Source organism: Lampetra fluviatilis, chromosome 13, assembly GCF_964198595.1.
Source record: "Lampetra fluviatilis chromosome 13, kcLamFluv1.1, whole genome shotgun sequence".
Lineage (NCBI taxonomy): Eukaryota > Metazoa > Chordata > Hyperoartia > Petromyzontiformes > Petromyzontidae > Lampetra > Lampetra fluviatilis.
This window is the reverse complement of record NC_136287.1, coordinates 1,034,830-1,046,742: the sequence shown is the minus strand read 5'-3', so window position 1 is coordinate 1,046,742 and position 11,913 is coordinate 1,034,830. Positions and strand designations below refer to the sequence as shown.

The 11,913-nt window shown below is 55.0% G+C and overlaps 1 protein-coding gene across 2 annotated transcripts; it reads left to right on the top strand.

Moving 5' to 3' along the window:
* The first annotated feature begins 4,938 nt into the window (after positions 1–4,938).
* On the top strand, positions 4,939–10,093 carry COX5A (cytochrome c oxidase subunit 5A). Of its 2 annotated transcripts, none has more exons than XM_078861958.1 (4): positions 4,939–5,158; positions 6,993–7,255; positions 8,291–8,453; positions 9,794–10,093. In XM_078861958.1, the coding sequence occupies exons 1-3, from the start codon at positions 5,080–5,082 to the stop codon at positions 8,402–8,404; spliced, it is 456 nt and encodes a 151-aa protein (XP_078718084.1). In that variant the 5' UTR covers positions 4,939–5,079; the 3' UTR covers positions 8,405–8,453; positions 9,794–10,093. The 2 variants fall into 2 exon arrangements, with proteins under 2 accessions (XP_078718084.1, XP_078718085.1); XM_078861959.1 differs by having other exon boundaries at positions 4,940–5,158; positions 6,996–7,255.
* Positions 10,094–11,913: the final 1,820 nt, after the last annotated feature.

The following is an 11,913-nucleotide window of genomic DNA, read 5'->3' as shown; positions in this document are numbered from 1 at the left end:
CACTTGCACCACACATTCTGCTGCGACGGGAAACACCGCTGCTGTGCGGGGCGGCGCTGGAGCCGATCGGTAGCCCAAATCCCAACCCGACCACAACGCGTTTCTGTTCCACATAGCCCCATACGTGGTGGTTCTGTCGCGTTCATCGCACTTGGCTGTCGCGCTACCTGCCAGGCCCCAAATACAAATGTGATTGGCGCTCTGCGACCTGCAGCTGACGGCACTCGTGCACCTTGGCTTGCCCATTGTGGCTTCAGGCGGCCATGGTTTTTGGGTTGCCTATTTCTTTTGGTACACCATGTGGTTAAGTTCCCCCCCCCCCCGTTTAAATGGGTACACCATGTGTTTGGGTTGCCCCCCATCTCTTTATGTACCTGATTTCTAGGTACACCATGTGTTTAGGTTCCCCATCTCTCTGGGTGCACCATGTGTTTGTATCCCCCTCCCATCTCTCTGGGTGCACCATGTGTTTGTATCCCCCCCCCATCTCTGGGTGCACCATGTGTTTGTACCCCCCCCCATCTCTGGGTGCACCATGTGTTTGTACCCCCCCATCTATCTGGATGCACCATGTGTTTGTACCCCCCCCCTCCCATCTCTCTGGGTGCACCATGTGTTTGTACCCCCCCCCATCTCTGGGTGCACCATGTGTTTGTACCCCCCCCCCATCTCTCTGGGTGCACCATGTGTTTGTACCCCCCCCCATCTCTGGGTGCACCATGTGTTTGTACCCCCCCCCCCCATCTCTGGGTGCACCATGTGTTTGTACCCCCCCATCTATCTGGATGCACCATGTGTTTGTACCCCCCCCTCCCATCTCTCTGGGTGCACCATGTGTTTGTACCCCCCCCCCATCTCTGGGTGCACCATGTGTTTGTACCCCCCCCCCCCATCTCTCTGGGTGCACCATGTGTTTGTACCCCCCCCCATCTCTGGGTGCACCATGTGTTTGTACCCCCCCATCTATCTGGATGCACCATGTGTTTGTACCCCCCCCTCCCATCTCTCTGGGTGCACCATGTGTTTGTACCCCCCCCCCATCTCTGGGTGCACCATGTGTTTGTACCCCCCCCCCCATCTCTCTGGGTGCACCATGTGTTTGTACCCCCCCCCATCTCTGGGTGCACCATGTGTTTGTACCCCCCCATCTATCTGGATGCACCATGTGTTTGTACCCCCCCCTCCCATCTCTCTGGGTGCACCATGTGTTTGTACCCCCCCCCATCTCTGGGTGCACCATGTGTTTGTACCCCCCCCCCCATCTCTCTGGGTGCACCATGTGTTTGTACCCCCCCCCATCTCTGGGTGCACCATGTGTTTGTACCCCCCCATCTATCTGGATGCACCATGTGTTTGTACCCCCCCCTCCCATCTCTCTGGGTGCACCATGTGTTTGTACCCCCCCCCATCTCTGGGTGCACCATGTGTTTGTACCCCCCCCCCCCATCTCTCTGGGTGCACCATGTGTTTGTATCCCCCCATCTCTTTGGGTGCACCATGTGTTTGTACCCCCCCCCCCCCCCATCTCTCTGGGTGCACCATGTGTTTGTACCCCCCCCCATCTCTGGGTGCACCATGTGTTTGTACCCCCCCATCTATCTGGATGCACCATGTGTTTGTACCCCCCCCTCCCATCTCTTTTGGTGCACCATGTGTTTGTACCCCCCCCCCATCTCTGGGTGCACCATGTGTTTGTACCCCCCCCCCCCCCATCTCTCTGGGTGCACCATGTGTTTGTATCCCCCCATCTCTTTGGGTGCACCATGTGTTTGTACCCCCCCCCCATCTCTCTAGGTACACCATGTGTTTGTACCCCCCCATCTCTTTGGGTGCACCATGTGTTTGTACCCCCCCATCTCTTTGGGTGCACCATGTGTTTGTGCACCATGTGTTTGTACCTCCCCCCCCCCATCTCTTTGGGTGCACCATGTGTTTGTACCCCCCCACCATCTGTTTGGGCCCCCCCCCCATCTCTTTGGGTGCACCATGTGTTTGTACCTCCCCCCCCCATCTCTTTGGGTGCATCATGTGTTTGTACCCCCCCCCCCCCATCTCTTTGGGTGCACCATGTGTTTGTACCCCCCCATCTCTTTGGGTGCACCATGTGTTTGTACCCCCCCATCTCTTTGGGTGCACCATGTGTTTGTACCCCCCCCCCCATCTCTGGGTGCGCCATGTGTTTGTACCCCCCCCCCATCTCTGGGTGCACCATGTGTTTGTACCCCCCCCATCTCTTTGGGTGCACCATGTGTTTGTATCTCCCCCCATCTCTTTGGGTGCACCATGTGTTTGTATCCCCCCCCCATCTCTTTGGGTGCACCATGTGTTTGTATCCCCACCATCTCTCTGGGTGCACCATGTGTTTGTACCCCCCCCCCCATCTCTTTGGGTGCACCATGTGTTTGTATCCCCACCATCTCTTTGGGTGCACCATGTGTTTGTACCCCCCCATCTCTTTGGGTGCACCATGTGTTTGTACCCCCCATCTCTTTGGGTGCACCATGTGTTTGTACCCCCCCCCCCATCTCTGGGTGCGCCATGTGTTTGTACCCCCCCCCCCATCTCTGGGTGCACCATGTGTTTGTACCCCCCCATCTCTCTGGGTGCACCATGTGTTTGTACCCCCCCATCTCTCTGGGTGCACCATGTGTTTGTACCCCCCCCCCCATCTCTTTGGGTGCACCATGTGTTTGTACCCCCCCCCATCTCTTTGGGTGCACCATGTGTTTGAATCCCCCCCCCCATCTCTTTGGGTGCACCATGTGTTTGTATCCCCCCCATCTCTCTGGGTGCACCATGTGTTTGTACCCCCCACCATCTCTTTGGGTGCACCATGTGTTTGAATCCCCCCCCCCCCATCTCTTTGGGTGCACCATGTGTTTGTATCCCCCCCATCTCTCTGGGTGCACCATGTGTTTGTATCCCCCCCCCATCTCTTTGGGTGCACCATGTGTTTGTATCCCCACCATCTCTTTGGGTGCACCATGTGTTTGTATCCCCCCCCCATCTCTTTGGGTGCACCATGTGTTTGTATCCCCACCATCTCGTTGGGTGCACCATGTGTTTGTATTCCCCCCATCTCTCTGGGTGCACCATGTGTTTGTACCCCCCCCCACACCATCTCTTTGGGTGCACCATGTGTTTGTATCTCCCCCCATCTCTTTGGGTGCACCATGTGTTTGTACCCCCCCCCCCCCCCACCATCTCTTTGGGTGCACCATGTGTTTGTACCCCCCCATCTCTTTGGGTGCACCATGTGTTTGTACCCCCCCATCTCTGGGTGCGCCATGTGTTTGTACCCCCCCCCCATCTCTGGGTGCACCATGTGTTTGTATCTCCCCCCACCATCTCTCTGGGTGCACCATGTGTTTGTATCCCCCCACCCCCCATCTCTTTGGGTGCACCATGTGTTTGTACCCCCCCCCCCATCTCTTTGGGTGCACCATGTGTTTGTACCCCCCCCATCTCTCTGGGTGCACCATGTGTTTGTACCCCCCCATTTCTTTGGGTGCACCATGTGTTTGTACCCCCCCCCCATCTCTTTGGGTGCACCATGTGTTTGTACCCCCCCCACCATCTCTTTGGGTGCACCATGTGTTTGTACCCCCCCACACCATCTCTTTGGGTGCACCATGTGTTTGTACCTCCCCCCCATCTCTTTGGGTGCACCATGTGTTTGTATCCCCACCATCTCTCTGGGTGCACCATGTGTTTGTACCCCCCCCCCCCCATCTCTTTGGGTGCACCATGTGTTTGTATCCCCCCCCCCCCCATCTCTTTGGGTGCACCATGTGTTTGTATCCCCACCATCTCTCTGGGTGCACCATGTGTTTGTACCCCCCCCCATCTCTTTGGGTGCACCATGTGTTTGTATCTCCCCCCACCATCTCTCTGGGTGCACCATGTGTTTGTATCCCCCCACCCCCCATCTCTTTGGGTGCACCATGTGTTTGTACCCCCCATCTCTCTGGGTGCACCATGTGTTTGTACCCCCCCCCCCCATCTCTTTGGGTGCACCATGTGTTTGTACCCCCCATCTCTCTGGGTGCACCATGTGTTTGTACCCCCCCATCTCTCTGGGTGCACCATGTGTTTGTACCCCCCCCCCCCCATCTCTCTGGGTGCACCATGTGTTTGTACCCCCCCATTTCTTTGGGTGCACCATGTGTTTGTACCCCCCCCCATCTCTCTGGGTGCACCATGTGTTTGTACCCCCCCATTTCTTTGGGTGCACCATGTGTTTGTACCCCCCCCCCATCTCTTTGGGTGCACCATGTGTTTGTACCCCCCCTCCCCATCTCTTTGGGTGCACCATGCGTTTGTAACCCCACATCTCTCTGGGTGCACCATGTGTTTGTACCCCCCCATCTCTTTGGGTGCACCATGTGTTTGTACCCCCCATCTCTTTGGGTGCACCATGTGTTTGTACCCCCCTCCCTATCTCTTTGGGTGCACCATGCGTTTGTAACCCCCCCCATCTCTTTGGGTGCACCATGTGTTTGTACCCCCCCATCTCTCTGGGTGCACCATGTGTTTGTACCCCCCCTCCCCATCTCTTTGGGTGCACCATGCGTTTGTAACCCCACATCTCTCTGGGTGCACCATGTGTTTGTACCCCCCCCCCCATCTCTCTGGGTGCACCATGTGTTTGTACCCCCCATCTCTTTGGATGCACCATGTGTTTGTACCCCCCCATCTCTCTGGGTGCACCATGTGTTTGTACCCCCCCATCTCTCTGGGTGCACCATGTGTTTGTACCCCCCCCCCATCTCTTTGGGTGCACCATGTGTTTGTACCCCCCCACCATCTCTTTGGGTGCACCATGTGTTTGTACCCCCCCCCCCCATCTCTTTGGGTGCACCATGTGTTTGCGTAAAGCTTCCTCCCCACCCCCACTTCATCGCGCCTCATTTGCATACGGGTGACGTCACCGGAACTACGCCAGCGCGCGCCGCATCCCCGCCATCTTGTTCTCAGAGGGAGCAACCGGAGGTGGCAGCAGCAGCAGCTTCAGCAGCGGCTCGACTCGACTCAGTCCAAGCGACCCCCCCGCTCCACCAGCGTCTCCCAACAGCCGTCATGCTGCGCGCCGCGCTCTCTCGCACTTGCTCGGGGCTCCGGGCCGCCTCCTCGCGCGTCTCGCCGCCCGCGCGTCGCGGTGAGTTCCCGTGCCCTTGTGGCTCCCGCGGCTGTGACCGCGCGGCCCCTGCCCTCTGATTTCCCAGCGCGCATAGGCAATCAGCCGTTCCCCATTGGCAGCGGCGACATCACGTGGTACCCCGTCGCCCAATGGGGAGGTGTGCGGTGCTGCTGGCGCGCGTATCTGTGGTGGGGATTTGAGAGTGCGGCCTCTGCGTCTTTGCGGGGCCCCGCGGGGTCCCCTCGCTCGCCCCTGGGAGCCCCCGCGCGCTGTCGACACGAGTCTTCCATCCCCTTGAGCTCCGAACTCGTTTGAGCCCCATCCCTGATTCTATCCCGAGTGCCCTGGCCCCTTTATTATTCTCAACGTCTCTATCGCTTCGGGGTTCCCACTATCCCGTAGGGTCTGTTTCCTTTTTGGATCTCCGCAATAGCCTCTAACGTGTCCCCTCGGGGTCTCCTCTGCTATCCCCTTACAGAGTTCCTCTCGGTGTCCCCTCAGGGTCACCGTTCTTGTCGAAGGAGTCCCCTCGACCCCCGATCTGAACCGGTCTGTCCCATCGGGTCTAAACTTTTCACCTTGGGGTAACCTCTTCCCTCCTCGGGAACCCCATTAATGTCACTGGAGTACCATGTGTCCTTTCTTGAAGTGATTTTCCACTCTGCCCATGGGAGTCTCGTCTTCCTCATTCCGCCGAGGTTGTTGTCTGAGCGCCGTCCTTGGGTGTCCGCTGTGCGGCGGGAACGGTGACGTCGGGGACACGTTGCAGCGCCGGGCATATGGGGGTCAATCTCGTGTCTGTGGTTTGGTCTTGGAGGCGAGGTCGTCGTCGTCTCACCTTGACGCACGAGGTGGCATTGAACTCAGTCCGGGGCCTCCTCTGGGGCAGTCGGGAGCCGAGTCGTGGAATCGGGCCGAGTTTCAGGGTCATTGTCACGGTGGCAGAAGTGGCCTGTGGCCTATGACGATCAATCAATTTCATTTTACGTTCACGATGCGACGTGTGCGGGTGAATCGGTTTTGTAAGGATTGGTGCAAATTTTGTCTTTATTTCCTTTAATGTAATGATTTGAACGAGTCGGAAAAAAGATGATACTTTACAAAGGAGACAGTACAGATAGTAGCGAGACATGACAGCATAAACGATGCAGTTAATATAGTATAGTACAAGTCGTACAAGAATCGATTACTAAATGTAATCCAGACCTCCGATTATGGCGATTCATAGGATCGTGACTTGCGTACGTGACTGAGAAGGCGAAGTGATTTTCTCAGCAGTGGAGGGGGGGGGTAGCCGGACCCGCCCACAGCAGGTGAGCAGCGCGCGGCACCTGTGCGCCTACGGCAGTTGCACGTCACCGGGGCTAGCACGTATAGAATGGTCAGTGGAAAAAACACACATAAAGTGTGCAACTAAGTAAAGTGTTTCAATCTTAATTTTAGAACTTTCGTGACTGCAGGAATTATTATTTGGTTCTTTCGGTTAAGTCACGTCTAAAGATAAAATAAGATAAAATAAAATAATAATAAATTAAATTAAATAATAGAATACGACGTTGCAATCGAAACGTCGTATTCTATTATTTAATTTAATTTATTATTTTATCTTTAGACGTGACTTAACCGAAAGAACCAAATAATAAGTAAAGTGTGATTGGCGTGCGGCCCGGCCAGGGATGCAACTCGTCCACGAGTGGGAAGCAGCCTAAGGTTGCAAGTAGATTCTTGGCGTCCAGCGCGTGACCCGTGTGCCTTCCTCTCCCCGCATGTGTGTATGTATGCTGAACTTATGTCGCACCGTAGGTAGCCAACTGTGCTAATCGGAGGTGTGTGCGTGCGTGTTCACGCACAGCAGTAGTGGCCCCGGCCTCGTCGCTGATGGTGGCCGCGCGGCCCTACTCGCACGCCGCGCAGGAAACGGACGAGGAATTTGACGCGCGCTGGGAGTCGTACTTCAACAAGCTGGACATCGACGCGTGGGAGCTGCGCAAGGGGCTCAACACGCTCTACGGATACGACCTGGTGCCCGAGCCCAAGATCCTGTCGGCCGCGTTGCGGGCATGCCGCCGTCTCAACGACCTGGCCAGCGCCATCCGCATCCTCGAGGCTGTGAAGGTGCGAGTGGCGGGGGGTGGCGCCCCACCGCCTTGGGGGCCTCGGGAAGAAGCCGCCGATAGATGAGATGATCGTGTTTTGGGTTTCGCCACGGTTGTAAACCCCTGCCGACTCAGGCACACGTAACGGTGAATATAATTACAAGCTTTTTCTGGACGATGAGGTACTCGGAACCTCTTTACAGCTCTTGAGCCAGTGGTGGATGTTCCTCATTCCTATGGTAGAGGAAAGGAAATGCATATGGAAATTGCTGTACACTTCTGACAATGTCGCTCTCATGTTATTGGAGCTGAATGAACTCACCAGGACTTGAAACTCGCAGCCTTGCGAATGTGAGCGGCGTGCTTTAACCACTGCGCTATGCGGCAGTGTGTAATGTGAAAACTCAAGGTCAATTGGCTTCTTGCTCAAAATGAGCGTGCATAGTAACCTATGTTACGTCCTAACCCTGCGCCAGAGGTAGAAATGTCATTGCTGCAGCCAAGGGATGTCACCTTTCATGATTATCCCTTGGTGTGCTTTGTGGGTTTTCTCCAGGTTCTCCAGTTTATTTCCACATGCCAAACATACAGTTGTCTGAATGTCCCAATGTAGGAATAGGACTTCCTCAATCAGAGGCACAGTGAGGCTTTCCTGGGGCACCGTCAAGCCTTGATCAATCTACATCCCTAACCTGTCACCATTTCTCACGCTCCTGCGATGCAACCAGGATTCATTTCAGCTGGGTCTGTCAGGGTTGGTGATGTGGGAAATATTTCCGCAACTGGCACACCCCATTCAGCATACCTCTCATTGTGGTTCTAGGTACTCGTCACGTGACACCTAATCCGGCCTACCAGTCACCCGGATAACATTGAGTGAGAAAATAAGCCCTGGATGCAATAGTCTTTTCGTGCATCAGTACAGTAGCGGATTTAATTGCTCTATTTCTTGCAATCACTCCAAAGTTCGTGTTACCGGTTTACATGCGTAGCGGGCATTGTTGTGGGGATGCTGTGAAGCTAACGCGACGTCGCCCCCTACTGGCGAGTGCAGGAAAAGGCCGGCAACAACAAGGACATCTACCCCTACGTGGTGCAGGAGCTTCAGCCAACACTCGCGGAGCTGGGGATCAGCACCCCTGAGGAGCTGGGCATTGACAAGGCGTGATGGGGCTTCCCCCCCCCGCCTTTCAGCTCGCGTCCCCCCCCCGTTCACGGTCGGTGGAAGAAAACCCTCCGCCATGCTCACCCCGGAACCCTCTCCCCCTACCATCGCTATCATCATGAGTAGAACTGATTTGCTTTCCAGGCTGTAACAGTTTGGTGATTAAAATCGATCATTATGCTTCCGGGTACGTGCATTGATTCATGCGTGTACTACACGCGTATACACCAACATGCACACATACACACAACCAAACACCGCAATGCTCTCACTCCACACTATACATACACCGCACACACGCCATTCATATCTGTGCACGTTGCATGTGAATGTTACCTGTCCAAAACGGAACGGAAACTACAAGACAACTGAGATGTATAATTAAAATGAGGGGAAAAACGAAACTAATGATACAAACAGTATGAGAAAGTATGCCCGAGATGGGCTGTACACATGAGTTAGTAAAAACGGTACAAATCTGACTTAAAATGAAAGGGGTGGAGTGTGGGCTCGGTGATTAGCGCACTGCATTATGAACCTGTCGACCCAATGTTCGATTCCCGGCAGCGGCTACCACCAGTGGCGAGTGTTATTTCCAGACTGGCCAACATGGTGAAGTATGTTCAAACAACCGATGATCGACAGTCTTTTGGGGGGGGGGTACCTTTCCAAGTGGAGTGACCCAAGAGCTATACATAAAAATGAGGCCAAATGTGCGTGACAGATGAAAACAAATGACGGTGAAATTTCTATTATTGCGTAGCTACCAGTTCCCCTTCGTTCCCCATGTGGGTGCGGTGCAGTGACAGGCTTGCCGTGATGATCGATGTCTTTCATAGTAATTACTGCAACAGAGGGGTTCGTCCCATCTGCGCGTGATGTTTGAAAATGTATATCTGAGTTAATGGATACAATTAATCGTGGTTTTGAAATGTTATTTTCTAAAGTCGTTTTGGCACATCTATAACACCACTGTCATTTTGAAGTCGACAGTTGAGTACTCTTTTGCAGAATGCGTGTTATTGATATTTGTATAAATTTGGAAGGATACACTATTTTCCTAACAGCCTCTGGCCTTTTCTCTCCGTAAAAAGAGCATCCAGTGATGTTAAAATAAACTGATATAGTTGTGGGTTCTGTGCTGTAACGAGAAAACAGTGTGCTAAGTTGCTGTACTGTGCTGAATGGGCCCCATGCTGTGACATTCCAGGCAGCCCAGCAGACCTTGGCTCTGAGTAAATGTTCATTTATTTTTAAATGGTGAAACAAGACCCGTGACATTAAATGGGTTTGGCTTCACAAACTTCCAGTACAACCTGCGACTATCACAAGTGGCCAAGCCTAATTACTGTATCTCGCTCTCCTCACCCCCCCCCATCTTATACCACCCAGGTTCATGTTGAAGTCGACTCGGGTCCTTGGCTGTCTGACTGCGTGAATTGGACCCCCCACGTCTGTCTCGCCAGCCTCGGCGGGCCCTCCTGTGCAGCCCCTCGCCGTGTGGCCACTCCGTCCCAGCAGCCGCGTGTGTGTTCCCGCGGTCGTCACCGTGGGCCTCAAGTTGTGTTGTCTCCTCGCTGCCCGCCTCCCCCCGACCTGGACACGCGCTGTGTTGTCTGGCACTCGCCAAAACATGTACATTGCATCTGTACCTCCCGAGCACAGAATAAACGATCCACTTTGAGACTTATAGCCTCGTTCATGGCTTGTGTGTGTATTTGAGTGTGGAACTGTTTTGAGGGAGTGCGCATTGTGAAATGGTGCCAGGTAGACTGGAAATATCGGACTGCCAAACACGAGAATGGCTAAGGAGCTTTGGGGTGGAGCACGAGCCAATCAAATGCGAGCAATAGAGTCCTCCCACGGACCTGAAACTTACAACCAGCCAACCAGCCACTGGAACTCGTCCTCCCACTGATCCACAACGTGCCAATCAACTGCTAGTACGAGCTCTTATCTCTAAATGTAGCCAACCAACAATTGTTAAACATTTAAAAAAACATTCTATCCCGTCCTCAGACCAGCTAACCAGACATAAGTAGTAAACCGTATCGTTTTAAACTTACCGCACGCTGATTTTCAAAGCTGATCACACTGCCTTACACGATTTGTGATGAAAAAATTACTTTCAAAATCGGTATGTGATAAAAAGTTTAAATATTGATAGGGCTGGCAGGTTTTGTATTACCGGTGGTTGTGATCTAACAACTTTGACCACCACTCAGGCTGTTCGGGCAAGTGCTGAAGGCCGGCACTGCACTCTGAGCGAGGGAGGCCAGCACCCCGCCCGGCCGCCTTCGTCTCCCCAGTGCTGATTGGACGTGGAGAGAGGGGCTCATTCAATGCCATTTCTTGCAGCAACAGAGCCCGTGCCAGCCCCCTGCGATGCCGTTGGCCACGGTGGGACCTCCTTGCCCCCCCTCTCGTCGCCGTCTAAGCGGCTGCCGCCCGAGACGGTCACGGGCGTTGGGGCCACGGCATCATTGACGCCGGGCTGGCGACCCACGGGCCTGCTGCGTGCGTGCCCTCGGCGGCGAGGCGCGCAAGGTCACGTGTGTGTTACTGCTGCCCGATGGGGAGAGGGAAGGAGGACAGTGGGGACCCCCCCCCCCCCGACAGGGGAGATGGAGCGAGAAGACCGGGGCAGGCGACGTGTCCGAGGAGGCCAGTGATCGAAGTGGACTTCAGTGTTGACATTTGAAGTGACGCGAGGCCAAGCGTAACCAGTTGTCCACCGCACTGAAGTGACATGCTCGTGTCAGTACATCATCACATGCAGGCCCCGCCATCCAGCGGTGGATAGAGCCTCACCCGCAGTTAAGCCAGCAACGGATAGAGCCTGATTCGGGTTAACCCAACAGTGGATACAGCCTGGCTCGTATTACCACAACAGTGGATAGAGCCTGGCTCGTATTACCACAGCAGTGGATAGAGCCTGGCTCGTATTACCACAGCAGTGGATAGAAACTGACCTGGAGGGTGAACCAGCAGTGGATAGAGTCTGAGTCGTGTGAGTGCAGCACGCTGCTGCAGGCGACGCGTGTACGGGCGCCGATATGGGGGCAAAGTGAGGGTTTAAAATAGCGCGTTTTAAAATTGCGATTCGAGGGTGGCAAGGGAAAGGGGAAATGAAGCGGGAGAGTGAGGGATGAGAGAAGGGGGAGTGAGGGGAGGGAGATGGGGGAGTGAGGGGGAGGGAGATGGGAGGAGTGGAGGGAGGGAGGGAGGAGGGGGTGTAGTGAGGGGAGGGAGAAGGGGGAATGAGGGGAGGGAGGAGGAGGGGTGAGGAGAGGGAGGAAGGAGGAGTGTGGGGAGGGAGAAGGGGGAGGGAGATGGGGGAGTGAGGGGAGGGAGAAGGGGGAGTGAGGGGAGGGAGAAGGGAGGGAGTGGGGGGAGGGAGATGGGAGTTTGAGGGGAGGAGTGAGATTCAGGGGAGGGATAAAGGGGGAGTGTGGGGAGGGAGATGGGGGAGTGTGGGGAGGGAGATGGGGGAGTGAGGGGAGGGAAAAGGG

What these genes read in the sequence shown, in the direction of transcription:
- COX5A (XM_078861958.1), top strand. Translation starts at nt 5,080, where the DNA reads ATGCTGCGCGCCGCGCTCTCTCGCACTTGCTCGGGGCTCCGGGCCGCC. An exon ending in CTCGCCGCCCGCGCGTCGCG is followed by an intron (nt 5,159 to 6,992) that starts GTGAGTTCCCGT and finishes GTTCACGCACAG; the next exon opens with CAGTAGTGGCCCCGGCCTCG. An exon ending in GCATCCTCGAGGCTGTGAAG is followed by an intron (nt 7,256 to 8,290) that starts GTGCGAGTGGCG and finishes TGGCGAGTGCAG; the next exon opens with GAAAAGGCCGGCAACAACAA.